The 25399-nt window shown below is 40.3% G+C and overlaps 1 protein-coding gene across 1 annotated transcript in view; it reads left to right on the top strand.

Moving 5' to 3' along the window:
- The window catches only part of LOC122791697, a 1032604-nt gene that overhangs the window by 393210 nt on the left and 613995 nt on the right, over positions 1–25399 (top strand). Inside the window, exon 7 of the mRNA XM_044059589.1 lies at positions 20089–20137. Coding sequence (XP_043915524.1) covers positions 20089–20137 — 49 coding nt within the window. The remainder of the gene's footprint in view (positions 1–20088; positions 20138–25399) is intronic.

Here is a 25399-nt window from a genome sequence, read left to right on the forward strand (position 1 = left end):
AGAGAGACAGAGGGTCCAGCCTTAGGTATGGGGTGTGCTGCCTCTGTGCTCTTAAGAGAGCATCTGAAAATACTCTGTGAATCCATTTTTCCTCCTAGTGGCCATCCCTCACCAGTGTCAGTGGTGAAGATTGAGGCTCCTTGATTACTGGCCCAGAGTAGGGACTGTAACACTCTGTTTTAATGGAATTAGCCAAAGAGAATTACCACAAACGTCCTTACACTCCAGATCTGCTTGCACAGTGTCAGGGGTAACTGATGCACTCCAACATAGAACAATTGCTACTGACAGCTAGACAATTCCTTTATTCCTTTTACGCACTTGTTCCATGAGGATGTGTGTCAGGTATTGAAGGGGAAAAGAAAACCTGCAACTACAAAATCATATATTCACAAGTGGAAGAGGTTTTCTTGGTGGTGCGTAAACGATATCAGTGGACCTGGCATCGTGTCTTTCCACTGGTTTTGAAATATTTGTTTGAGTTACTTAATGTTGACTTATTTTATGCATATATCAAGTTGCATTTTGCAGCCATATCATCTTGTGTGCCCATGGAGCCCCCTCTTCTGTCTCTTTTTGTGGTCAAACATTTTATGAAAGGAGTGTTGCACTTGAGACCACCTCAAAAGCAAATTTCTCCTCTATGGGATCTCAACTTTATTCTTGAAAAATTGACTTTATCTCCTTTAGAACCTGCCTTTCGGGTGATTTGAAACGTATTACTTGCCGAATTGTTTTGCCTGTTGCTCTGACATCTGCAAGGTGAGTCTTTGAGCTACAAGCATATATAGTGAGCCAATCTTATCTGATATTCCACAAGAATAGGATTATTTTATGCATTAATCCTTCTTTCGTGCTAAAAGTTGTTACTGAATTTACCCTTATTCAAGCCATAAATCTCCCATATGTCTGTATGTAACCTAAAAACAAGGAAGAGAAGATTCTGCATACCTTGGATGTGCACAGGTAGCTGAAGTACTACCTGACAGAACTAACCCCTTCAGGAAACTTGTATAGCTGTTTTTTCCCATTCTGGGGCTAAGAAGGGTCAACCTGTCTCTAAGCCATTGATTACTCACTGGTTGTCTTCTGGTGTTATTTTTTTTCCCAGCATGGTAAATTTATTCCAGGCAAGGTTAAGGCACATTTCACCAGGGCCTTTTCAATGGCATATTTGAACAGAGTAGACTTTAGAAGCATTCTAGAGCAGCAACATAGTCATCTGGTCATAACTTTATAAAGCACTATGAACTGGATTCTTCCTCAAGTTCCAAAGCAGACTTTGTGAGGACCATTCACAAAGGGATCTTTGACCGTTATGCTTCTTCCTCCCAGGTAGGGAAAGCTTTGGAAATCTAGCCATGTGCCACTGAGGCAATGTGAAGTTGCACATATCCTACTTATCTGTAATGGTAAGTGCTCACAAATTTCACACTGCTTCAATGGCAACACCCCCCCTTATTTTATATGTAGTTCAATGGTATCCAACCTTATTGCATTGTTGGTTGGCTTTGTTTTTTTGTGTTGGTGTTTTGTGACTGTGAATTTGTTGGTTTCAGGCAATTCTTGCTTCTGGATCTTCTTGGTTTTTCCTACTTGGGTCTAAAAGCCTGAATAACTAACTTTCTGTTACAGGGGTTAGGATTCCCCAAAAGGAAGGGACTTAGCCAATTGCCTATCACAGAGAGGCAGAAGAGGGGACTCCGAGCTCTGGACAGCTGCCAGTGTGGGTTTGTGTCCAGGCACAGAGCCCATATGCCACTGAGGCAGTACGAAATTTGAGCATCTGCAGTTACAGGTAATTAGGAATTATGCAACTGTACTTTCTTCGTCTTCACTCTTTGTCTGGGATTCATAAATAAATTCAGAGAAGCACAACTTGCATTCCCCAGATAAGCTGAGTTCTGCTCTGAGTGACTTAATAATTCAATGACATTCAAGCTTCCTGGGATTTTCGATATCACATTGTCAAACTCTTAAAGGTTGGAACATCATATGGTTGACACCCTATGATCAAACTTTTAAAAGTTTGAACATTTCAACAAAGATCTCCATACAGTGCGGAATGGGAAGATTTCCCTTTTCTGCAGTGTAGTGTGATCTCAGAGTTGGTATATTTAAAGATTGGGGGTGTGGTGGGCGCAGGGTGGCTTGCACCCTGCTTAAACTGCTCATGTAGGTTTTTTCTTTGGTTTATTTTTTTATTACATTTTAGAACTTTTAAAAGTTTGACCATATGATGTCGACCATATGACGTTCCATCTTTTAAAAGTTCGATTACGTAATATAGACGCTCCTGGGATGCTAACACTAATTAAAATGTCGTCTGTATGTTTATGAACTACAGTTGAGCTGTAACTGTGAACTTGCTTCCTGCTGTAGCAGATGTAGCTCTTTGACATAGGGTTGGGGCTGAAGCCATGGTTTCTTGTAGGGAATGGATTGGGAGGAACTGGAGTTGAGTGATGCTGTACTGTGCACATGGGTGCACACACACACACACACACACACACACACACACACACACACACACACACACACACATAAACACAGCAACTATTATATATTATACTTTCACAAACACAAACTCCCGCACCCACAGGCACATACACACACACACACACACACACACACACACACACACACACACACACACACACACACACTGAATAGGAGTATTGACCTAGATAGGCAACCTGACAAAGATAAAGCTGCAAAACTTAATGGCTGTGATGTAGCTACATGTAGTGCATCCTTACACAGTTACAGTTTTACACTGTACAGATTTTGTGTAGTGTGTGTCTGAGTCTCTTTACTATGCCAGCATCCCTAGGGTCATACAAGCATAGGATCATAGGAAATATAGGACAGTTGAGTCTTGCAATATCTATGCCTTACCAGTAACCCCCCCCCCCCCAGGCTGAACCTCCTCTATTGAGGATGACTGTATTTCCATTTCCAGTCTGCTACATTAAAGGCTTTAAGAAGATAATGCAAGTCTGCCATTAAGAGTGCGCTAGTTCAATTTTGACACTTTGGCTGCTGAGGAACGATGTCCTATATAAATTCTTGGCTTTACTTCCATGGATTTATCTGATGAAGTTTTGTAGTGAAACAAAATAAAAGTACTTATCATATTTTAAATAATTTTTATTAAAGAGGTTTTTAACAGTCCTATCTATTATACAGCATTTTTAGAGATTTACATTTAGTTGTTCTGAACAGACCATGGTTTGTAAGCCATTGAGCTTTTGTGGCTTTTACTTCAATTTGTGGTTTTGTTGCTTTTTTAGCTTCAGGCCAATCAATCCTTGGATGAATTTGTGAATACCCATCCAATTATCCATTTCCTGTTAAAAGTGATGTAATCTAAAATGAGTCAGCAGGGTGTATTATCAATTTAAATGACTTTCTCAGAGACAGAGCGAGAGGGCATTTTGGATTTTTGTCTAAAGCTGACAACAACTCACCAGTACTCTGCTTTGCTCTATATGTAAGTTTATTTAGAACTGTGATTGCTGTTAGATATAGATAGAAAATAGTAAGTTTAGTCTAGCTGTTTTTCTGTATTGATGTCAGAACTATTCTACTGTCTTATTTTAAGCATTTTCCTGTGATCTTTGAACTCTTGACTAGCACTGTGTAGTAAGACGTATTGTCTTGTGGTTTTTTTTTGTATTATTTATTATTAAATATTTTTAAACCTTTCGACTGTGGCTGTTTTGTGTAGAGATAATTTAAGCTGTAGAGTACATTGCATGTATATAGTGATACTGGCCAAGCCACTCCAGTAGCTTTAGCCCTGGGTCACACTTACTATTTGGATAATAATAGTGCACAGTAATATTGGGCACTCTTTGGTAAGGGCCTTATTAGTAGCTGGTATTAGTGGTTGGTGGCAGCCGGTACTACTTTATAGACTGACAGGAAGGGGCATAGATGGAGAACCTGTGCCAGCCTTCCCCAGGAGTGTCTGTGTGTTTGTATATACCTCATATCTTAAAGAGTGTGTGTGTCAGCTACTTGGGTACAGACACGAAGCACTGGTTGGACAGAGAGGGTGCTGGAGATTTTAGCTTGACCACTAGGCTGAGACCTGTACCCTATAGCTGTGCCAGTGGGGAGTCTTATTGGTAATCTGGAGAGAAAGGGAGAAACCAAGATGCAAGCTTCACAAAGGCAAAAATACATATAGTTTCTTCACCACTTTATTTGGTACCTCGGCCTTTTGTCTTCAAAGAATAATTACATACTAGTGCTCCATTCCACACACAGACATGTACATCACTTTAACTTATGCATCATTCTAACACATTATATAGAATAAACACATTCAAAATCACAAATTATAAAGTCAGGTTACTGTCAATATTAATTCCTCTAGGTTGCAAAGTTTTAAAATTTATAATACATCTACATTCTAACCTATCTAAATCATCCCTAAAACTTCCCCCATCTTTAAAAAAAAAATAAAGTGGTGAAGAAACTATATGTATTTTTGCCTTTGTGAAGCTTGCTACTTGTATTTTCTTATTTATGGAACTGTGAACGTTTTTGCTAAAGGGAGAAACCAACCCCAGACTGACTGTGATCTCTGTGTGCTCTTAAGAGGAATTGTTCTTTACTGTGTGTGTATTTGTTATCCTTCCCAATGTGGACACCCCTCACTGGTGTTAGTGGTGAGGATTGAGACTCCTTGATTACTGGACCAGTGCACGGGTGTCACATATTTATTGTTTGGCACTGGTGGGATATCAACATCACATATTAATTGGTTAGCAATTGGCTTGTAGTGGTGTGGATAGTGAATTCCTGTAGCTTGTGTACATTGATCACTAAAGGTGATTTTGTACTCTAAATCAGCCACACAGTGAATAGTCAGAGTTCAGATCACAACTGTTTTATTTCTTTGTTAGCTTAGTTAGTCAGGGAGAGCAGGGAAGCATGTCAGCAGAGGAGTATGGCAAGCTGTCCAGGAGCCAGTTGGCTGAGATCTGCCAGGATAACGGACTGGTGCATGGAAACCTGACTAAGGCAGACATGATTGCAGCTTTGGTCACAGCTGCATCAGAAAATAGCAATCAGGTGGACGATCAGACTGGCCGTGGAGATGTACAACACTCAGAGAATGGCCAGCTCAACCTTTCTGCGGAGGACTTAAAAATCCATCTGGAGCTAAAGAGACTTGAGTTGGAGGCCAGGCATTTGGAAATAGAAGCAGCAGAGACTGAGACATCTACAGGCTGGGTAATCAGTCCCCATAACACAAAAGGTCAGTAAATTTCATCCACAGTTTACAGAGGGGGATAATTTTGAGTTTCATTCATATGTTTGAGAGGGTATGTAAACAGGCTGATGTTGACCAAAGGCTCTGGGTACAGTTCCTGACCCCCTTACTCCATAGTAAAGCTGTAACTGTGTTATCTAAACTCTCTGAACACAAATAGTTTGATTATACTGCTGTTAAGAATTGTCTGTTATAATTTTTTAAGTTAACACCTGAAACTTATAGGAAAAAGTTTTGTGAGCATAGACGCAAGGCAGATGAAAGTGTGTGTGAATATGTTCCTGAACTGAGCACATATTTTCATAGGTGGGCGAGTATATGTCAGGTCACCACTTTTGAAGGAATGGCAGACCTTTTGGTGAGGGAACAATCCCTTTGCACTTTGCCCGAGGACATGAGGATCTGGTTAGCTGATAGACAATGTGCTACTTCAGATAGTTGGGGAAGAAGGGAGACCTATACCTAGCAAGCAGGTCATCCCTGCACAGGAAAGGGACCCACTGTACTGCTCATGAGTCTAAAGGAGCCCATGGTGAGCAGCCCAGACTGCCCCAACAGAATCTGCCAGTAGCAGGGGAAGCCACTAGTCCAGTTACACATCCAGTACCTAGGGTTAAATGTTTTGAATGCAACTAGTGGGGCCATGGGGCATACAGGTGTCCATGGAGGCAAGGTGGGGAACAAAAGGTGAGAGAGCCAGTAAGTGGGAAAGACAAAATGCCAGTAGTAGGTTGTCTTGAGACAACAGGGGTACCGAACTACCATCTTGCAGATGTCCTGATAGGGAAGGATTTTGATGAGGCAGTACCATGTGTTTATGCAGCTACATGCAGTCAGACTAGGAGACAAGCATGTGGGTCTGGTAGCCTGGGAGACCCAGACAGACCGCATACCTGCAGCCAGGACTGGTGAGGTGGTTACTTAAGGGAGGGAGCTACTCTGTAGCAGTGAGACTGAAAGTGAGCCACAGCTGCTTGTGGGTGCTAATATTCCCTTGGACAGAGTGACTGCAAGGGTAGAGGTGAGTAGTAGTAGTACCCAGACTGACAGTGAGACACTGCTGTCAGTGGATTCCAGACCTCCTGTGGAAGGGCAGCTGGGAAGGGTTACAAAGAAAGAGTTGAGACAGGCTTAGCTCTCAGACCCTACATTACAAGGCCTGAGGCATGTAGCTAGTGATCTACCTGATTTTCAAGGGAAGGGGGATTCTGTATACTGGTAAAAAGGGTTACTGTTATAGAGAGTGGACCCCTGAGAGAGGGCTAGAAGGTGATAGAATACAGCAGTTGGTAGTGCCTAGAGACTACCGTCTGGCACTTCTAGCCATAGCCCATGATATTCCCTTTGCAGGTCATATGGGTACAAAACATACAAGGAGACATATTATGCAGAACTTCTGTTGGCCTGGAATTTCCAGAGATGTAACAGGGTACTGCAGGACCTGTGAACTTTGCCAAAAGGTAGGTAAGGCAGGAGACAAGGTGAGAGTTCCTTTGATGCCTTTGCCTGTGATTGAGGAGCCATTTCAGAGGGTAGCTATGGATATTGTGGGGCCTCTGAGTACCCCAGGTTCCACAGGGAAAAAGTATATCCTACTGGTAGTAGATTATGCTACAAAATACCCTGAGGCAGTGGTTTTGTCCTCCATTGAGGCAGAAAAGGTGGCAAATGCTTTGTTAGAGATTTTCAGCAGGGTAGGTTTGAAGAAATACTGACTGATAGAGGTGCCAATTTCATGTCAGATCTGCAGGCTTGTCTGTAAGTACTGTGGGGTGAAGCTCCTGAAGGACAACCCCTACCATCCCCAGACTAATGGTCTTGTTGAGAGGTTAAACTCTACAGTCAAGTCCATGTTATAGGCATTTGCAGACCAATTTAAGAGGAGTAGGACAAATATTTGCTCCATCTGTTGTTTGCTTATAGAGAGGTTCCCAAGGAATCCACAAGTTTTTCACCATTTGAGTTGCTGTATGGTCATAGAGTGAGGGGACCTCTAGATTTAATTCAAGATGAATGGTAAGGTGAGTGTGAATCTCACAAGTAGTCTGTTCTGGTATATCTCTTAAACCTCTGGACAAGGCTCGGGGAACTCATGGGCTTGGCCAAGGAGAACCTGGCAGAAGCCCAACAACAGAAAAAGGTCTGGTATGACAGGAATGCTCGAGCTAGAGAGTATGCTGTAGGGCAGCAGGTAATGGTTTTCATTCCTATCAGACACAACAAGCTGCAAGCAGCTTGGCAGGGACCCTACAAGGTGGTAAGAAAGGTATGTGATGTTAACTACATGGTAGAACTGCTAGGCAGGAGGCAGGAGCACAAATTGTACCATGTTAACATGATGAAACCTTACCATGATAGGGAGGCCCTTGTGCTGAGTATTTGCAGTGGATTGCAGGAGGAGTCTGAGGGAGATCTGGTGGCTGATCTCCTCAGTGAGGCTCAGCCTGACACCTCAGTGGAAGGGGTGGCAATGTCCCCGCAGGTATCTCCTACCCAGGTTCGAGAAATATGAGCAGTGTTACAGGAGTTTAGGGACATGTTCCCTGGGAAACCAGGGTGCACCCACCTGGTGCAGCACCAGGTGGATACAGGACCCCAAAGGCCTATTAGGCAGGCCCCTTATAGGGTGCCTGAGAGAGTCAAACAGACTTTGAGGGAGGAGATACAGGAAATGTTGGAACTAGGGGTAATGCAAGAGTCTGACAGTCCCTGGGCCTCCCCAGTGGTGCTGGTGCCAAAGAAGGATGGCAGCATGAGGTTCTGTGTGGACTAGAGGAAATTAAATAGTCACACAGAGTCAGATGCTTATCCCATGCCTAGGACAGATGAGGCCCTAGAGCATCTGGGTGGGGCTAAGTATGTTACTACCATTGATCTTACCAAGGGTTACTGGCAGGTGCCCTTGACTCCCAGTGCTAGAGAAAGGTCAATCTTTGTGACCCCTTTTGGCTTGTATGAGTTCTCAAAGATGCCCTTTGGGATGAAAAATGCCCCAGCAACTTTCCAGAGGCTGGTAGATCATATCCTAGCAGGAGCAGGAGGGTTTGCCCTTGCTTACCCTAGATGATATTGCCATCTAAAGCCATTCCTGGCAAGAGCACCTTCAACATGTCAGGGAGGTGCTGGGCAGACTATAGAGGGCAGGTTTGACCATTAAGTCGAACAAATGTCAGGTGGGTATGGCAGAGGTCACCTACCTGGGACATAGAGTGGGGAGTGGTAAGATCAGGCCAGAACCTGTCAAAGTGAAAGCCATTCAGGCATGGCCTGCACCTGTTACCAAAATGCAGGTGAGGGCATTCTTAGGGACAGCAGGGTACTACAGAAAGTTTGTCCCCAGTTATAGTACCATAGCTGCTCCCCTCACATACCTGAGAAGGAAGAACAGGCCAGACAAGGTGGTGTGGACCACAGCATGTGAGCAGGCATTTCAGAAGCTTAACGAAGCTTTGGGAGGACCCCCTGTGTTAGCCAGTCCAGATTACAGGAAAGAATTTGTTGTGCAGGTGGATGCTTCAAACCATGGGGTGGGGGCTGTACTTAGCATGATTTCTTCAGAGGGAGAATAGTACCTAGTGGTTTATCTCAGTCATAGGCTCCAATGCCAGGTTGCTAAGATGGAGCCTAGGGTTGCAAGCATATATGTCAGTGCAGCACCGCAGGGGAAGTAGCAATGCCAACGCAGATGGGCTCTCAAGACAGGGAATGGGGTAAGGTATACTCAGATACACCTAACCCTCTCATGCAACGTTTCTCAAAGGACATTTGAAAAACTAGCTTGAGTTCTTGGGGTGGGGGGGGATATGAAGATATATGAAGGCTGCCAGCCTAGATAGATAGAATTTTGTTGATAATTCTGTCAATTGTAAATATTAATATAAGCCACAGGCTTGTTCTCTTAAATATAAGAAAATTGTGTTAAATGTTGAACATCAAAAAAATTAACAGTGCACTCTGCTGGAAGAAAGCTGATAAGTCAAGCCTTGTATGACTGATCTCAAACACGGAGCCATGGTGTCTGAACAAGCAGATTATTTCTATTGTTTTGAGACCAGAGTTCATTGCTAGATTTTGCATATATAATGTCTTTAATTACTGTGGTTTCCTGACGAGGTAAAAGCTTACTAAGAAATGTTAATGTAGAGTTTCTGTTAGCCCGGGAAACCAGAGAATTGTTACAAATGATGTAATCTAAAATGAGTCAGCAGGATGTATTATCAATTTAATGGACTTTCTCAGTGACAGAGAGAGGGCATTTTGGATTTTGTCTAGGGCTGACAACAACTCGCCAGTACTCTGCTTTGCTCTATATGTAAGTGTATTTAGAACTGTGATTGCTGTTAGATATAGATAGAAAACTGTAAGTTTAGTCTAGCTGTTTTTCTATATTTATGTCAGAACTATTCTACTGTATTATTTAAGCATTTTCTTGTGATCTCTGAACTCTTGACTAGTACTGTGTAGTAAGAAGTATTGTCTTGTGTTTTTTATTATTTATTATTAAATATTTTTAAACCTTTCAACTGTGGTTGTTTTGTGCAGAGATAATTTAAGCTCTAGAGTACATTGCATGTATATAGTGATACTGGCCAAGCCACTCCAATTGCTTTAGCCCTGGGTCACACTTACTATTTGGATAATAATATTGCACAGTAATAATTGGACACCCTTTGGTAAGGGCCTTATTAGTAGCTGATATTAGTGGTTAGTGGCAGTTGGTACTACCTTATAGACTGGCAGGAAGGGGCATAGCTGGAGAACCTATGCCAGCCTTCCCAGAGAGTGTCTGTGTATTTGTGTATAGCTCATATCTTAGAGGGAGAGAGTGTGTGTGTGTGTGTGTGTGTGTGTGTGTGTGTGTGTGTGTGTGTGTGTGTGTGTGTGTGTGTGTGTGTGTGTGTGTGCTACTTGGAGTGGGACACGAAGCACTGGTTGGACAGAGAGTGTGCTGGAGGTTTTAGCTTGACCACTAGGCTGAGACCTGTACCCTATAGCTGTGCCAGTGGGGAGTCTTACTGGGGATCTGGAGACAAAGGGAGAAACCAGCCCCAGACTGACTGTGATCTTTGTGTGCTCTTAAGGGAAATTGTACTTTACTGTGTATGTATTTGTTATCCTTCCCATTGTTGTGGGGGCCACTGGTGTTAGTGGTGAGGATTGAGGCAACTTGATTACTGGGCCAGTTCATAGGTGTCACAAAGTCTGTGATCTTTTTAGTTAGGGACTTCTGTGGTCTTTTAATTGTTGGATATGTCTGGTGAGAGACATCACAAAGGAGGCATTATATTCTATAAGTGGTCTAATTACTGCTGAATATAATGAGGCAGTGATCTCTTTGGATCTGGAAGATATCCCCTTGGCAATCAGTTGCACTAAGTAGAAGGACTTTCTGACTACTGTCGTTATGTCCAATCATATCCATTAAAAAGACATTTCAAATTCTGTTCTTGATCATATTCTACCATTTCCATCCACCATTTTCTCAAAGAAAGTGAAAATGTATATTCCAGGTTTATTTTCAGATTTGTTTTTTTTTTGGTCTTCTGAGTTGACCTTAACTACCGTGGTGAGTTCTGATTTTCCGTGGTGAGTTCTGATTTTTCACTGGCATTGTTTTTTTTTTCTTCAGATTTCCATATATGTCTGAAAATACTGCATCTGAATTGCTTATTGTCTATGGATACAGTTAAAAAAACATAATTCTTATTTAAAATTGTATTACTGACCTGATCGTGTCACTTTTTTATCCCTCTTCACCGCTTTTGTGCAGCCTAGGTTTGGTTATTTATAGAGAAGGGTATGGGGGGCATCACACTTCACAAAACCAAGGGCAGAATTTGGGGCAAAGGGGTCAAAATAACTGTCATAGTAGAGTCAGGCTTCATAACTCAGAATCTGCACTGGCACTGACTAAATTAAAATACTGATGCACAGTTATGGACTGAGATGATCATCACCGAGGAGATAAATCTCTAATTATACTGATTTTTTGAGTCTGTTTGTGCTGTATTTAACACAAACTTATGACTGCTACTGTCAACATTCATCTCATTAAAGACAGTAAACACAAGTTTTCACCTAACTAAAAGTATATATTCATTTTAATATCTAAGCTGTAACTTTAGCCTCACTATGAGTATTGCCAGGCAAACAATTCTCCTTGTAAAAAAAAAATTGTACAAAATGCAAAAATGTTGTGTAGTTAATATAAATATCTATAGACTATAATAGATTGTGGATACTTTCATGTTAATAAAATGATTGTTTGTCAAATACTCTGCATATAACTTGACCTCAGCAGTTAAGCTCTCTAGGCCAGGTGACCTAGCAACAGCTTGAGTAAGCCTCATCAAATACATTATCTTTGCGCTGTACTTTGCATTTTGTCTGTTTCATGTCCTCTTGTCTTTTATGATTCTAAGGTTTGCATAACAAAGAAACCAAAACTGGACATTGTTTGGAGATAAGTCACTGCATTCTTCACATGTGATATTAATCTCTCTCAGAATTAGTGATCTGTGCTTGTTAATGGGTCAAATTCAGAAGCCTGACATTATTGTGCTACTGATGTTTACACTGTGGCTCTGACAACTTTGTATTTCATCCTATCAGTTTTGGAAGAACAAGATGTCTTACTCTCAGTTTAGTCATATTAAAATACCATACAGAAATCCGCAGCTCTCAGATTTAAAAAACGTTTTTGCCCACTATCTGCTTAGGGTTTTGCCATCCAGTCATCACTTGCTCTATATATTTATAACCCCAGGGTTCTAACACCTCAGGTAAATTTTGTTCAGTTGAGTTGGACATTTTTGACTGTCCATTACCAATTTATATCTTGAATTTATATTTCAAAGTTTTAAGTCACAATTGCAACTCCACAGGTCAGTTTAAAAAGTAATACTTTCTTGTTGGCTTAGAAATAAACAGCACATTAATTGTGATAGAACTCTGAATATCAAATGAAAATTTTATGCAAAGATTTGAAAGCTCTGTTTTCCAGTTCATATTGCATGCTTTTGTTTTATTTTGACCATACTTGCAAAAATGTTTCCACTGCCATTCTTTGAAATCCTGGATGCAAATCCTTGGAAACTGTTGCATGAAATAACGTCTTGAAGTTTATGTAGCATTTAGTGCATACAGTAATTATTTAACTATCCGATCCTGGCACAAAAAAACCTGAATATGCAAAAGTTCAAGTTTCATATACTAAGTCCAAGATTGCTGTGTCTTGGAATAGTCCCATTTCTGTGACATGTGACCTCAGATTTGGTATACATAAACCACAACGCAGAAGACTGACTTCACTTCTTTGTTACTTGTGAAAAATGAAAATGAGAACACTTGAACATTACAGTATTAAGCAACAGTAGTAAACAGTCCAAAACTTCAGAAGCTCAGTCACCAGAATAACTCGGCTTTAATTCATAAGCGCTTTTGTCCATCAACTGGACTTCATCAGATCAACTTTTCAATAACAGCTTTAACACATGGAAAACTAATATATTCATAAAAAGCACAAAAGGATCATAAATCATGATTGACAACCTCATACATAGCAATGAGCCTGGCCTGCAACTAAAAGCTAGCCTGATATAACGCAAGTCAATACTAATGAAACCAAGTCCAAATAAACTGAAGTGCAGTAGTAATTAACTCCTAGTCTGTGTGTGTGTGTGTGTGTGTGTGTGTGTGTGTGTGTGTGTGTGTGTGTGTGTGTGTGTGTGTAAACAGGCACATGATGAATCAAGAACACAGCACCCACTATAGTAACCTTGGAAAGGATGCAATATAAAGAAACATCACAGATAAAAATGCAATCAAAATAAAAACTGTAATCATATGTGTACTAAAAACAAACAAAAAATGAAAAGCGTTTTCACCCGTACAGCTTCGTTAGATCACTCAAAACTGAGCATCCATAAAAACAATCATACACTAAAATAGGGAAAAACAATCAATAAAATATGTGGAAAAGAATGCAAATCATTATGCAAATGTATATGTTGTAGCAGAGCAGAAAACAAGTAGAAACCATAAAAATACAGGCATTAAAAATGTCCAAGAAAAGTGAAGAAAGGAGCAAACATATGTCGAAACCATTAATAAAATAATTGTGATTCAGTTTCCTAAGCTGAAGAAAGCATTTAATTAAACAAGCAGAATTGAGTCCAAGAAGGTTGTAGGTGTTAAGGTGAATTTGCCATTCCAGCTCCTTCTTTTCAAGAATGGCATTATAGGTTCATAGGTAGGTACTAGGCTATCGGCCCAAGGGCCTACGTAAGCCTAGCCAACAAGGTTTCCTGGCTTACGCCACCCAAGAAAGTTATTTTCCTGTGCCACTGTCGAGCAGAGACACAGAAGTGATCCCCGGGGTGTATTTCCTATTTCCCATCCACTCATCAAGATTTTTCTTGAAGAGTGCTAATGAAGAACTTTGCTTGACATAGATGGGTAGCCTGTTCCAGAGTATGGGAAGTCTCTGGGATAGGAATCTATCCCTCCAGCATGTCCTGTTTATTGTGGTGACAAGGTTTAGGTCCCTAGAGTGTGTAGCTCGGAGGGATTGGGATTTCTTTAGGTGTAGCATGTCCAACAGCTCTGGGTTTGACATAGCTTTATATGTTAGGCAGAGATCACCTCTGAGTAGGCGATATACTACGGAGTAAAGCTGGAGTTTTTTGAGGCGGTCAGTGTAGGGCATTTGTTTGAGTCCAGTGATCCTCTTTGTGAGGTACTTCTGTGGCCTTTCCAGCTGCTGTAGATGTCTTGTGAGGTACAGTCCAAAAGGGGCGTTGTACTCTATAGTGGGTCTAATGATTGTCGAGTAGAGGGGAATGATGACCTCTTTTTTCCTGGATGAGAACCCTTTTATGATGAGGTGTGCCACATAGAAGGACTTCCTGACTACTGTGGCGATGTGACTATCAAAGGAGAGACTACTGTCCACCTGGGTCCCAAGGTCTCTTATGAAGCATTCCATGTTAATTAGATTGCTGCCTATGTGGTAGTTCATGGGTACAGAGTTTTTACCAAAGGGGATGACACTGCACTTTTTGGCATTGAGATTGAGGCCATGGCTCTGACACCAGGCTTCTGTCTCAGAGAGGCCCTTCTGTAGGATGTTCACATCATTTGGGGACTTGACTATGGCTCCTAGTTTGCAGTCATCTGTGAACTTCGTTAGCCAGAGGCCTTCTGTGTTAGCCTGTACTTCAGAGAAGTAGATACCAAACAGGAGCGGTCCCAGGACGGAACCCTGTGGTACTCCACTTGTCACTGGTTTGAGGTCAGATTTGGAGTCTGCAACTTTTACAGTGTGGGTTCTGTCAGTGAGCCAGTTGGCAACCCATCTTGTGACGTAGGGATTTATGCCTAGTTTATTGAGTTTAGCTATAATTCCAGAATGGGGGATGGTGTTGAAAGCCTTGGTGAGGTCAAGATAGGCTGTGTGAACCACCTTACCCTCATCTACGGCTTTGGTGACTGCCTCAAAGAAGTCAATCAGGTTCAGGAGGCATGATCTGCCTTTCACAAACCCGAACTGGGTGGGATCCAGAGTTTGGAGGTTATCAATGTCTTTGTTTATGAGTTCCATGATGATACGTTCCATGGCTTTGCAGACCAGGCTCGTCAGGCTAATAGGTCTATAGTTCCTGGGATCAGTGGTGGCTCCCCCTTTGTGGAGCGGGATAACTGTTGCTGTGAACCATTCAGTGGGCACAAAGCTTGATGCGAGGCTATTATTGAACATGGTGCTTCAGTGGGGAGCCAGTTCATTCTGAAGTTCGTGTAAAACGCAGCCTGGGATGTTGTCCGGTCCCATGGATGCTGTGTTTTTGGCTTTAGAGAGTGCAGCTTTCACCTGTGTAGTTGTGATTACAGGGACTCTGCATTCTTCCTGTATAGATATGGGCCCTTTAGGGGGTGAAGGGGGGGGTAAAGTTAGCACTGAACCTATCTGCCAGGATGTTGGCAATATCAGTTGGTTCTGTAATTTTCATGCCTTTGTGCTGTATCTCAGAGCAGATCTGGGTGTTGCCATTGAGATTCTTGACATAGCTATAGAATGCTTTGTGGTTGTCCTTGGAATTAGTGGCGATTTTATTTTCATAGCTAGCTATGGAGGATCTTATAAGGGATCTCAGCTTCTTACTGAGGCTGACCAGGTAGCTCCTCCACTCATGAGATTTTACTCTGTTTTGCAACAGTTTCTTCCTTTTGTTGTACAGTTTGTTTATGGCAGGGGATCACCAGATTGGCTTCCTTTTTTTTGGAGGATAGTGTCTTGGTTCTGTTTGGGATAGCACAATCCATGCACTCATGTAAGTGCTTATAGAGTGCATTTGTGTAGGATTCAGCAGTTGTAACTGTATTGTCCATCTGCATGGGTGTCATGACGTTCACTACTTCTGTCTTAAGAAGCATGAAGTTGGCTTTGGAGAAATGTTTTACTGTTGTTTCCTTAATGGGGGTTGGGGTGGGATGTGGATATCAAGAGTGATTAGCTTATGGTCGGATCGGACCAACGAGGAGTTGACTTCAGGTGTGGAACACCAGTCACTCATGCTGGTAATGACTAGGTCTAATATATTGTTGCCCCTGGTGGGGGTGTGGATAAGTTGATCTAGGGCATTGGAGTTTATGAATTCCAGAAAGCGTTGCCCTAAGGGGTTGGTACATGAGTAGTTTTCCCAGTTAATGGTGGGGTAGTTGAAGTCGCCCATTATTAGGGTGTTTGGTTGAACCCTAATATTTTCCAGTACATCAAGAAAAGAGGAGTGGGAATCCTGTGGCATGGTGGGGGATCTGTAGCAAGCTACAATTTGGATTGCAGTTTTGCCAAGAGTTAGTTGCACTTGGATAACCTCGGATGCATTATGCTGAGGAGCTAGCCTGGAGGTGTGGATATCCTTAATGAATATGGACACACCCCCACCTTTGGTGTTTCAGTTCAGGTTACATGGCCGAAAAGTGTGGTATGAGTTATAGCCTGGTAGTGCAGGGGTGCTGTCTGGAGCCTTGAGCCAGGTCTCAGTCACTGCACAGATATCGATGTTCTCCATTTTAAGGAGTGCCTCGAGTGAGTGCATTTTGAAATTTAGACTTCTAGCATTGAGTAACATTACCCTCAGTTTTTGCTTGCCTGTTCCTGTTATGGTGATGAATTTGTTACTTGAACCCTGCCTAAAAGGCACTGTAGGGGCAGCAAGAGCCTTAGCCAGTATCCGGAATCCCAGGGGCGACAGGTGCAGGCCATCTGTGGCAAAGCATTGTGGTCTGTCAACCATGTCATCCCAAGCAGACATATTCTGGATCCCCTTAGAATGACAACAGAAGCTTAGCCAATTGTTGAAGTCAATCATTTTGTCCTTGTACTGCGGTATCATTCTGGGCGATGGCAGAATGCTACTCAGGGCTAGGGCCATACCTGACTGGGCTACAAGATCGCAGAGCTCTTCCATGTCTCTTTTCATGTAGTCCACGGAGGTACGTCTCAGGTCATTCACACCAACATGGACAATGACAGAGACATATTTGTACTTGTTGTGGAGTGACCTGAGTGCGTGGGTTATGTGGCGGATCCTGGCACCCGACAGGCAGCTGACAGTAACCTTCTCCTTGTTTAGCCTGGTTAGTGTGACATCAGTGTGCCTGACTATAGAGTCACCTATGACTAGTGTGTTGGGTATGTTGTTTTGCCTTATTGGCTGTGTTTGAGTGGCACACTGAGTCTGTGGGCTGTGTGTCATTTGGGTTGTGTTGGGGAATGGAGGTTGCTTGTGTTTCTGCTTTGGAGGTCTCTGTTGCTTAGGCAGGTTATTATTGAGACCCTCTGCGAATGTTTTTGAGTTTCTATGTGTGGATTTTGGTGGTGTAGACATAGTGAGACTATGTGATGAGTGTGGTGTGGTGCAAATGTGTACCTTCTCCTCATGACTGTCAGGTTCAGTCTTGGTTGGAGAGAGCTTTACCTCCAGTTTGGCTAGATAAGTACATCTCTCACAAGTTGTAGTGTTGGGTGGTAGGAGGAGAGGTTTGTCTGTGTACATGAGGCAATTTGTACATTGCCTCAAGATGCCCAGATTCATCAGATAGACAGGGGTGAACACTGGGAGCTGACCCTTGGACATGCCTGAATAAAAAACTATTTTCCTCTAGATAAGTGAGGAAAGTGAGTACAATAGCTGTTTTTCTCAACGCCAATGAGAAAAGTAAGTACAAAAACTGTTTTCCTCTAGGTAATGAGGAAGATTGAGTGCTATAGTAATTAGTAGCTTATTTAGTGCTTACAAGTGCTGAGTATGAATAAGCAAATTTACAGTTCCCCTGGACTAGGGCCCATCCTAATCATGTCCAAAATGTGAAAAGTGAAAACAGAATGACCTGCTGATTCAGTGCTGTGCTTTGCGAGAGGATTCTTGCTTTGTCTACTTCTTTTCACTTTTACTTTTCCCAGCCACCTTACTGTTGTATTTCTTACCAGTACTGGAGAAGATGAAAAAAATGTCTGCATCTCATGAACTCACAAAAGGTACAGAAATGGGGCCCACATTTAAAGGTACCAGGCCTCTCCATATTGTCTTTGTTAAATGTCCCTTCTAAATAAGATCCAATGTTTCTACCTTTTTGAAAACAAAAGAAGGGCCAGAATCTAGAATCCTGCTCATCAGTCTATTGCTAGACAAAATGGACCAGTTGTCACAAATCATCCTTTTACTCTCATGGGTATTTTTACTGAAAGTTAAGGTCATACTTCTTTTTAGTTTCTCTTTCCTTTAACAAGTGTAGGAAGTACCGGAATCATGTAAAAAAAGTCTTTGTGGTTCATATAATGAATTGTTCTCCATTGCTTTTATTCCCTTAACAGAGTCAAAAATACATCTGATAGTCCCACTTTGATACCATCTCTAAAGAAAATCCCAGAAGAGGTCCTGCAGGTTCTTTAGAAAATTAGCTGTTTCTCTGGACACACGAGCAACCCGCATACCCTATGACCTTATTACATTTTGGTTAGTCATTTGCGAATGCATGCTGCTGGCATGAAGCAGTAACTTTACCCATAAGTAACAGGGGTGTGGTGTGCAGGCAGAAGGATATGCCCCTTGCAAAAATACTACTTTAAAGGTGTAAAATAACTTTCATTATATTTTTGCTGTTCTGCTTTAGTTTTATTGCATAGTTTTCAAAATTCTGGGACTCACAGTTATATTACAGCTCTCAGAGTTGCAATTAAGAGTCAGTCTAAACACATGTAATCAGTGCTAATCTAATTTTGAGTACGTCTAACTTGCAATGAATTACATAAAACATTTTTGCACGGTGTAAGCCTATCTGTATCCCCTTGTGGGAAGCCTCATCCTCATAATCACCTTGCTCTGTTATTCTCACTTTAAGATCACACTGTCTTAGAGAAAGAGCTATCATTTAAAACACAAAACATAATGTTGCGCTGTCTGTGAGAAACAGTAATCTCAGAGTAAATTATACAGCACAAAATTCAAACACATACATTGCTACAGTATGTAGTGAGCAAACAAACATCCAAACACAGCAAAGTAATGTACTGGGTAAACATACTTCAGCAGGTGAAAAAAAAATAACCAGATCTGAAATACCCGAAGGGAATCCTTCAAAAATTGAGTTTTAGGGTTAACACCACCTGTCCTTCCATTTCACAGTCTTCTGACATAACTAGTTGTGTCCTTTTTGGGTGGAAAATATGAAAATGGCAAATTTCCTGATATTTTAGGGTAAAAAGTACTTTCTAATGTTCATCTACTTTTTGCAGGAAACTGTGATACTTTATTTGTAATACTTTGATTTGGAATGGAAAATAGAGACAACTAAATTCTAGAGAGCTCAGTCTTTGGTTAAAAAAAAAAAAAAAAAAAAACATTTGCCGTGGCCATCAGTGTGGATTGCTCTGCAAACATCTCATTTTTTTTAAATAGGACAACTCCTGCTTTAGGCATTTGAGCAAACGACAGCCTATAATAAACTGTCTGCAGTTTACAGTTGTAATTGACTTTTGATGCTCTCACATTGACAATGTATATGCTCAGCTATGCTTTCATTATTTATAGCACTGTAATAACAGCAACAGATTGTTATGTTACACTCGTCATTTTTGTAGTGATTACTTAGATTTCCATTGCTAAACCATTTGAAGCATACTGAATTAGTAAATTAAACTGCTGGACTGATATACGAATGATGATCTGTTGTTTGTGTACAGGATTTATATGAGGCCATCTAGTTTCATGTTCTTTGCAATGTTAGTCAATTTGTCAAGAATTAATAAATCTATAAGGTGAGGTGCTCTTCTTGTAGATAGTAACATCAAAATTCAGTGGTGATATATTTCAGCACTGCAACAACCTTGGTAACATGAGTTCTGTTTCCTTCATGCTTTACTAAATGGGCAGGGCATTATGGAATGATATGACAGTGTGCGCATCTGCCTTTCTTTTTAGCAGTGTTGATCTTTTGGAAGAATAAGAAGTTTGATGTAGTAGGGTTCCATATTGCATTTGTTAACTGCTGTGCCTAGTACTGTCACCTGTTTTCCAAGTATGACTACAGTTGGCATCTTCTTACATAAAAAAGTAATAAAGTAAAGGAATGTAAGATAACGGAATACTGAAGGCTGCCAACACTGCAGTATTAACATACTGATAAAGATAAATGACATTGTGCTTCATCAAGTACATAGTAAACTCATCAGAAGTTAATGCAGAAAGTGACCAAAACCTAGTTTATTGTTTCCATAACTGTTATCTTGATCTCTTTTATAGGCAACAAGCTCTGTTCCACGTCCTTGCAGCCTACTCTGTGTACAATACAGTAAGTGTGCATACAGCTGGTTATCCTTTGATTCTTGGATACACTGTATCTAAAATATTTTAACATATGTAGATCTACAGTAGATGAATGCATGCAATGTTTTGTCTGTTATTCCCTTTTTTTTTTTTTTTTTTAACATTGTTTTACTCGGCTTATAAGTTAAAGCACTTCTCTTAAATGTCATGAATGGATTGTTTAATTTGTTTAAGATAAAACCCTGTTGATTTTTTTCCATGCTTAATATTATGTTTTATATATCAGAGGTGTCTGTTTATATTTATTGTTTATTTGGTTAACACAGATAAATAAATAACTGAATGAAAGCATGAATAAACACACCTGTGTATTACTGACCATAAGTAAATGCTATAATGACTGGCATCAGAAATTAATGAACCTGCAAATCCTAACATTTCATAGGTTCATTGATATTTATAGGTTCATAGATTTGTACTAAGCTAACTGCCCTTGTGAGCCATTTTAAGCTTAGCCACTTATCCCTTGTGAGATTCAAACCCTGCACCTTGTGTTTGTAAGGCAAACACCTTAACCATTAGGCCACCCTCCCAACCTTCAAACAAATTATATCAAATTCTGAAACTCACTGTAACTCTTTTAAAGCATTTTTGCAGAGGGTTTCACCCCATTTTCCCTCTAATTTTGGGTGTCTGCACCCCACACCCCTTCAGCTTATGTATACTCCTAGATCACTGTACCTCAGCACAGGAGTATAGGGTAGGAAAACTTGCGTCCTTGTTGTATATTTCCACAAGTTCATACTTTGAATTCTGGTTTAGAGAATTGCAGTTTTGCTCTTCAGAATCTCACCAGGGATCTGCAGTGATTTGTGTGATTCTGTAATGTCTTAACTCATAGAGCCACACGAATAGCATGTCAAGTAAAACTGAGTGTTCTCTGGGGAGGGACACTTTTACAGTAAATTGTAGCATCTAGGTTTCCTCACCTTGTGCTCCCTTTTGCCTGGCTGGATTTTGTTCATGTGTCTCATTCTTCTCTAGGAAGGTGACCATTAGTGCTCTATATACAAAGGTGCTCAGGAGGCTACATGAGACACTTATGTGTCTAGTGTTATGAAGTACTTCAGTTTTTTTTTTTTTGCATTTGTAGAGCCATGTGCTCCTTGTTTACTCTGTAGTTTTCATCTATGTAGTAACGTTATAGTGTACTGTTGGCATACCTGTCAACCTGTTAACGCAAGAAATCTTGACAAAACCTAAAATAATGGGGGGGACAAAGGCCTGAAAGTAGAGACAGGTTTTAAATATTTCTTTTATGAATTTAGAAAGCTACTAGAAAAACAGGATTTGTGTTAGCATGCATTTTCTTAATGATATGAAGTCTGAAACTTAAGTATATGTCCTTATTTGGTCATTATTTATTTGCCAGAAAATCACAGATTTTATGAGAAGCAGACCAAATATTTGAGGCAAAAATCTGGACATTCTGCAAAAATCTGTATAGCTGAGAGGTATGACTGCTGGTTGTTTTTTCATCAGATTTTTAAAAGAAACTCAATAAATCTTCTTCTGGATACTGAAGGAAGGAAGACGATGTATTCTTTCCCTACAACAATAAATGTGTGCCTGCAGTAGGCAAGTAGCCCTAGAAAGTGACTACACTCAATGTTTGCTCTATTTAGGACCAGGCCATATTTCTGAGTCATATGGCCTTTGCCAGAATTTAATACAGTACATGATTAAGACATTTATTTCTGAGCGATATGGCCTTTGCCAGAATTTAATAAAGTACATGATTAAGACATTTGACATCCACGGTGGTGCAGCGGTAGCATTGTTGCCTCACAGCAAGAGGTTCTCCCATTCGATTCGAGGCTGGAGTGCGGGGAGTGCCTTCTGTGTGGAGTCTGCATGTCCTCCCCGCAGTTGGGTGGGCGTTCGAAAGACATCTGTAAATGGGCGCGCCTTCATTGAAGGTTGAACGTCGAGCTGGCACCTCAGCATTCGTGTAAATCTACTGCCAATCATTAGCGGACCGGAGTTCTGCTGTGGTGACCCCTAACCAGGAAAAGCTGTATGACAACAACAACATAATTAAGACATTTCAAAGCTTAATCTAGTTGTACAACTGAGAAACACTTGGAAAAATGAAAAAAAAAGAGAGAGATTGGTAGAAATCAAGAAATTAGAAAGAGCTGATAAAGTTGAGAAAGTCAAAAGATCTAAAAAGGTAGTCAAAGCTATAATGAGACATATAAGTCCTCCCAGTACTTTATCATAGGAAAGTACATTCAGTTTCATGGCTCCAAAAACAGGGGTTAGAAGTCATTCGCTAACATATCTGAAGATTTTTTAACAACTGCAGTACTACAAAACATAAAAACTAAATCAGCACCTTCATCAATCCTTATGGAAAAGTCTCCTAGCATCATATTGCATCTCACAAGATAAGAAATCCAGAATTTATTATAGGTGATAAGTTAAAAAGGCTTTATGCACTGTGCACCCATGTCTGTTTCTGGTTTCTTCCAACCATTTTTTTGATTATGAAATGTTTGCAAAGTAATACCTCAAGTACATGGAGTGCTATGATTATGCTCTGAAATTGGGGGAAGGCAATATTGTTAAGCAACTTCGTGATGTAAGAAAGGTGCATAACAAAGCTTTGTTATGCAACTTTCAGAGATGTTATACTCTATCTAGTTTTGCTCTAGAGCGTAAACAGTGGCCAGCAATGAACAGAACCGGGAAGCTAAAATAGCTTAAACAGTTGTAGTACATGTCAAACTGCTACACTTCTTTTTCATTTGTGGCAGTATAAAAAGGTGTATTGTGTCTTTTAAAGCTGTTATGAGACACATGATGCACCAGGTGTTTCTTTGCTATTTTGTAATGGTTTTTATGAAAGCCCTACCTATTGTAAAAGGATGAAAGAGCTTGACCTACAAAGTTATTTAGAATAATTGACTAAATCTGGTTTTATTCAGTTGAAAAGATCCAGTGCTCCTCACAAACTTGACACTACATGTGTTTTTTTTTATAAAGATGTGAACTTTTCTTAATTCTGATGAAGGTCTTGGACATTAAAAAGAAAGGAAGGAGCCCTTCAACTGTAAGTTAAGAATATAAGCATAATTTTTGTGTGACCCAAATGCACTCACCTTCTTTACTGGCTTTGATAATTTGTCCTTAACATCTTCACAATCTTCAAGTTTTATTTATTTCATTTTGTTTACCAGTAAAGTCCACTGGGCCATAGAGAACCCATTTTCAGTGGAAGCCAGGGGTGAAAAGCTCCACAGTACAAGAAATTAACAGTTTGCAATACAAAGTTAAATACAATGAATACAAAGAAGAGTATGTGAAAAAAAAACAAATAATACAAAGCATAATTATGTACAAATTAAGTGAAATTACAGTACTATAATCTGAACAATGGTAAAGAGTAAAGTATCACATAATGTACTGTCTCTGTAATTCTCTATTTACAGAAGTATTTACTGTCTATTTGCAGAAGGATTTGCAGAAGTTCATTTCCAAGGCATATTACTTTGTTACAACTTCTTTATTGAAATCAGCATATAACAATAAATGAAACATGAAGTTATTATGCATATTTTAGAATTGTAATAATCCTTATTTGTAAATCAATGATTTAGTCTAATATTCAGTGTACAGACTGTGACAGTTAGCTTTTTGGCTATAATAAGCCTTTGCACATTTATTTTCATATTTCCAATAAAGGAAATAAAAAAGTAAAGAAAATTGTGCATTCTAAATAGAGTTTCTTAAATGCAAGGAAAGATGTTGGAGAAAGAGTTAACTTGGGTGTCCTGTTACTTTTATGAAATTTGTTGACATGGATGTTTAGCAATATCTCAAGTATAATGTTTAAGAACCAAAAACATATGGCCAAAAGCATTAGAATGACTTGTACGAGCAACACTGTTGTAGTAGTCTTAGATACCTGACAATCCTCTGAGGTTATTTTCAGAATCCAGAAGGCAATACCGTCGATCTCTGGGAGGTGTTCCCCAGTGGCCTATATGGCTATCTACCTTAGCTTCTCTCAGGATTCATGTACAGCAGGTGCATAAATCTGATTCTTCTGCCTTACACCTCCAGCAGTTATCTGTATGTATTAGACCTTGTTGTTTCAGCCTTGTTGGGTAGAATGTGTGTGTGTGTGTGGGGGGGGGGATACCAAGTGTGCCACAGTTTGAAACTGTTAAAAGTTAGAGGTGGAGTGTGCTTATGTCTGTACCATGAAAGTAACATCTAATGCTATTTAAAATCCCTAAACTCTGCCCCTAGGTTTTTGGTCTAACCCTTCTCCTTTTGGCAAATAGATTGATTGACAATGAGACTTTTATAAGTGGTTAGAGATATTATGAGCATCTTTCTCCTGTGATTTAAGTACTTGACCAACCATATTGTGTATTAGAAATTTAGAGTGTATTATTTGAAAGACTGAGGAAGGTGAGCAGCTTGGGTAACTACAAACAGGGTTGTGTGTTCAGTTGTGCTCCTGTCATATCTCCAAATGTTTTCCAAGATGTAGAATATCCTGACTTGGCTGATTACTAAAGCTCCTCAAAATAAGATTCCCCACAATATGATGTCAGCAATTTAATTACTGTGGAGTCGGTTAACACCTCTGAGGAATTCTATAATCTACCTTGAAATCGTATACCTCCTTTCTTCTCTGTAACATTTCCTACCATCCTCCTACTCTTTATCTTTAATCTTCCAGGATCACATACCTTTGCTCTTCCATCTCTACCTGTGAATTAAGGTGAGATGAGCAATAAATTCAGTTCCAGATAAGGCCATAGAGATTTAAGGGCAAATTATGTCTTTGTAAGTCTACATAGTACAGGAGACAAGACTGTGTATTTGAAACTTAGATACATCTAATCCTCTTTATATCATAAGGGTAATCAGCTTTGTGGTTAAGAACACCTGGGTATATTAGAGGCCAGGGTAAAGACCATAATATTTTGTTTCCAAAGGTCACTGCTTGTCAGGCTAGTAAATTTGTAGAACATTCCAACCAACAGAGGAATATAAATTGATAAAGGATGGCAATTTGAACTGCCTCATTTATCACCAAGAAGGGCATATTGCATTGTTTTCAGTTTATTAGTTTCTTTATAAATTTTAATATATATTTTTAATTTAGCTGTTTGTTAACTGGGTAATTGAAGTGGTCCTCAGACTTGTTTTCAGCCATACTTCAGGCCACAAGGACAAGAGCAATTACAATATATGTGGACAGTTCAGA

This window comes from Protopterus annectens, chromosome 17.part0 (genome assembly GCF_019279795.1).
Source record: "Protopterus annectens isolate FY-2018-M chromosome 17.part0, PAN1.0, whole genome shotgun sequence".
Classification (NCBI taxonomy): Eukaryota; Metazoa; Chordata; order Ceratodontiformes; family Protopteridae; genus Protopterus; species Protopterus annectens.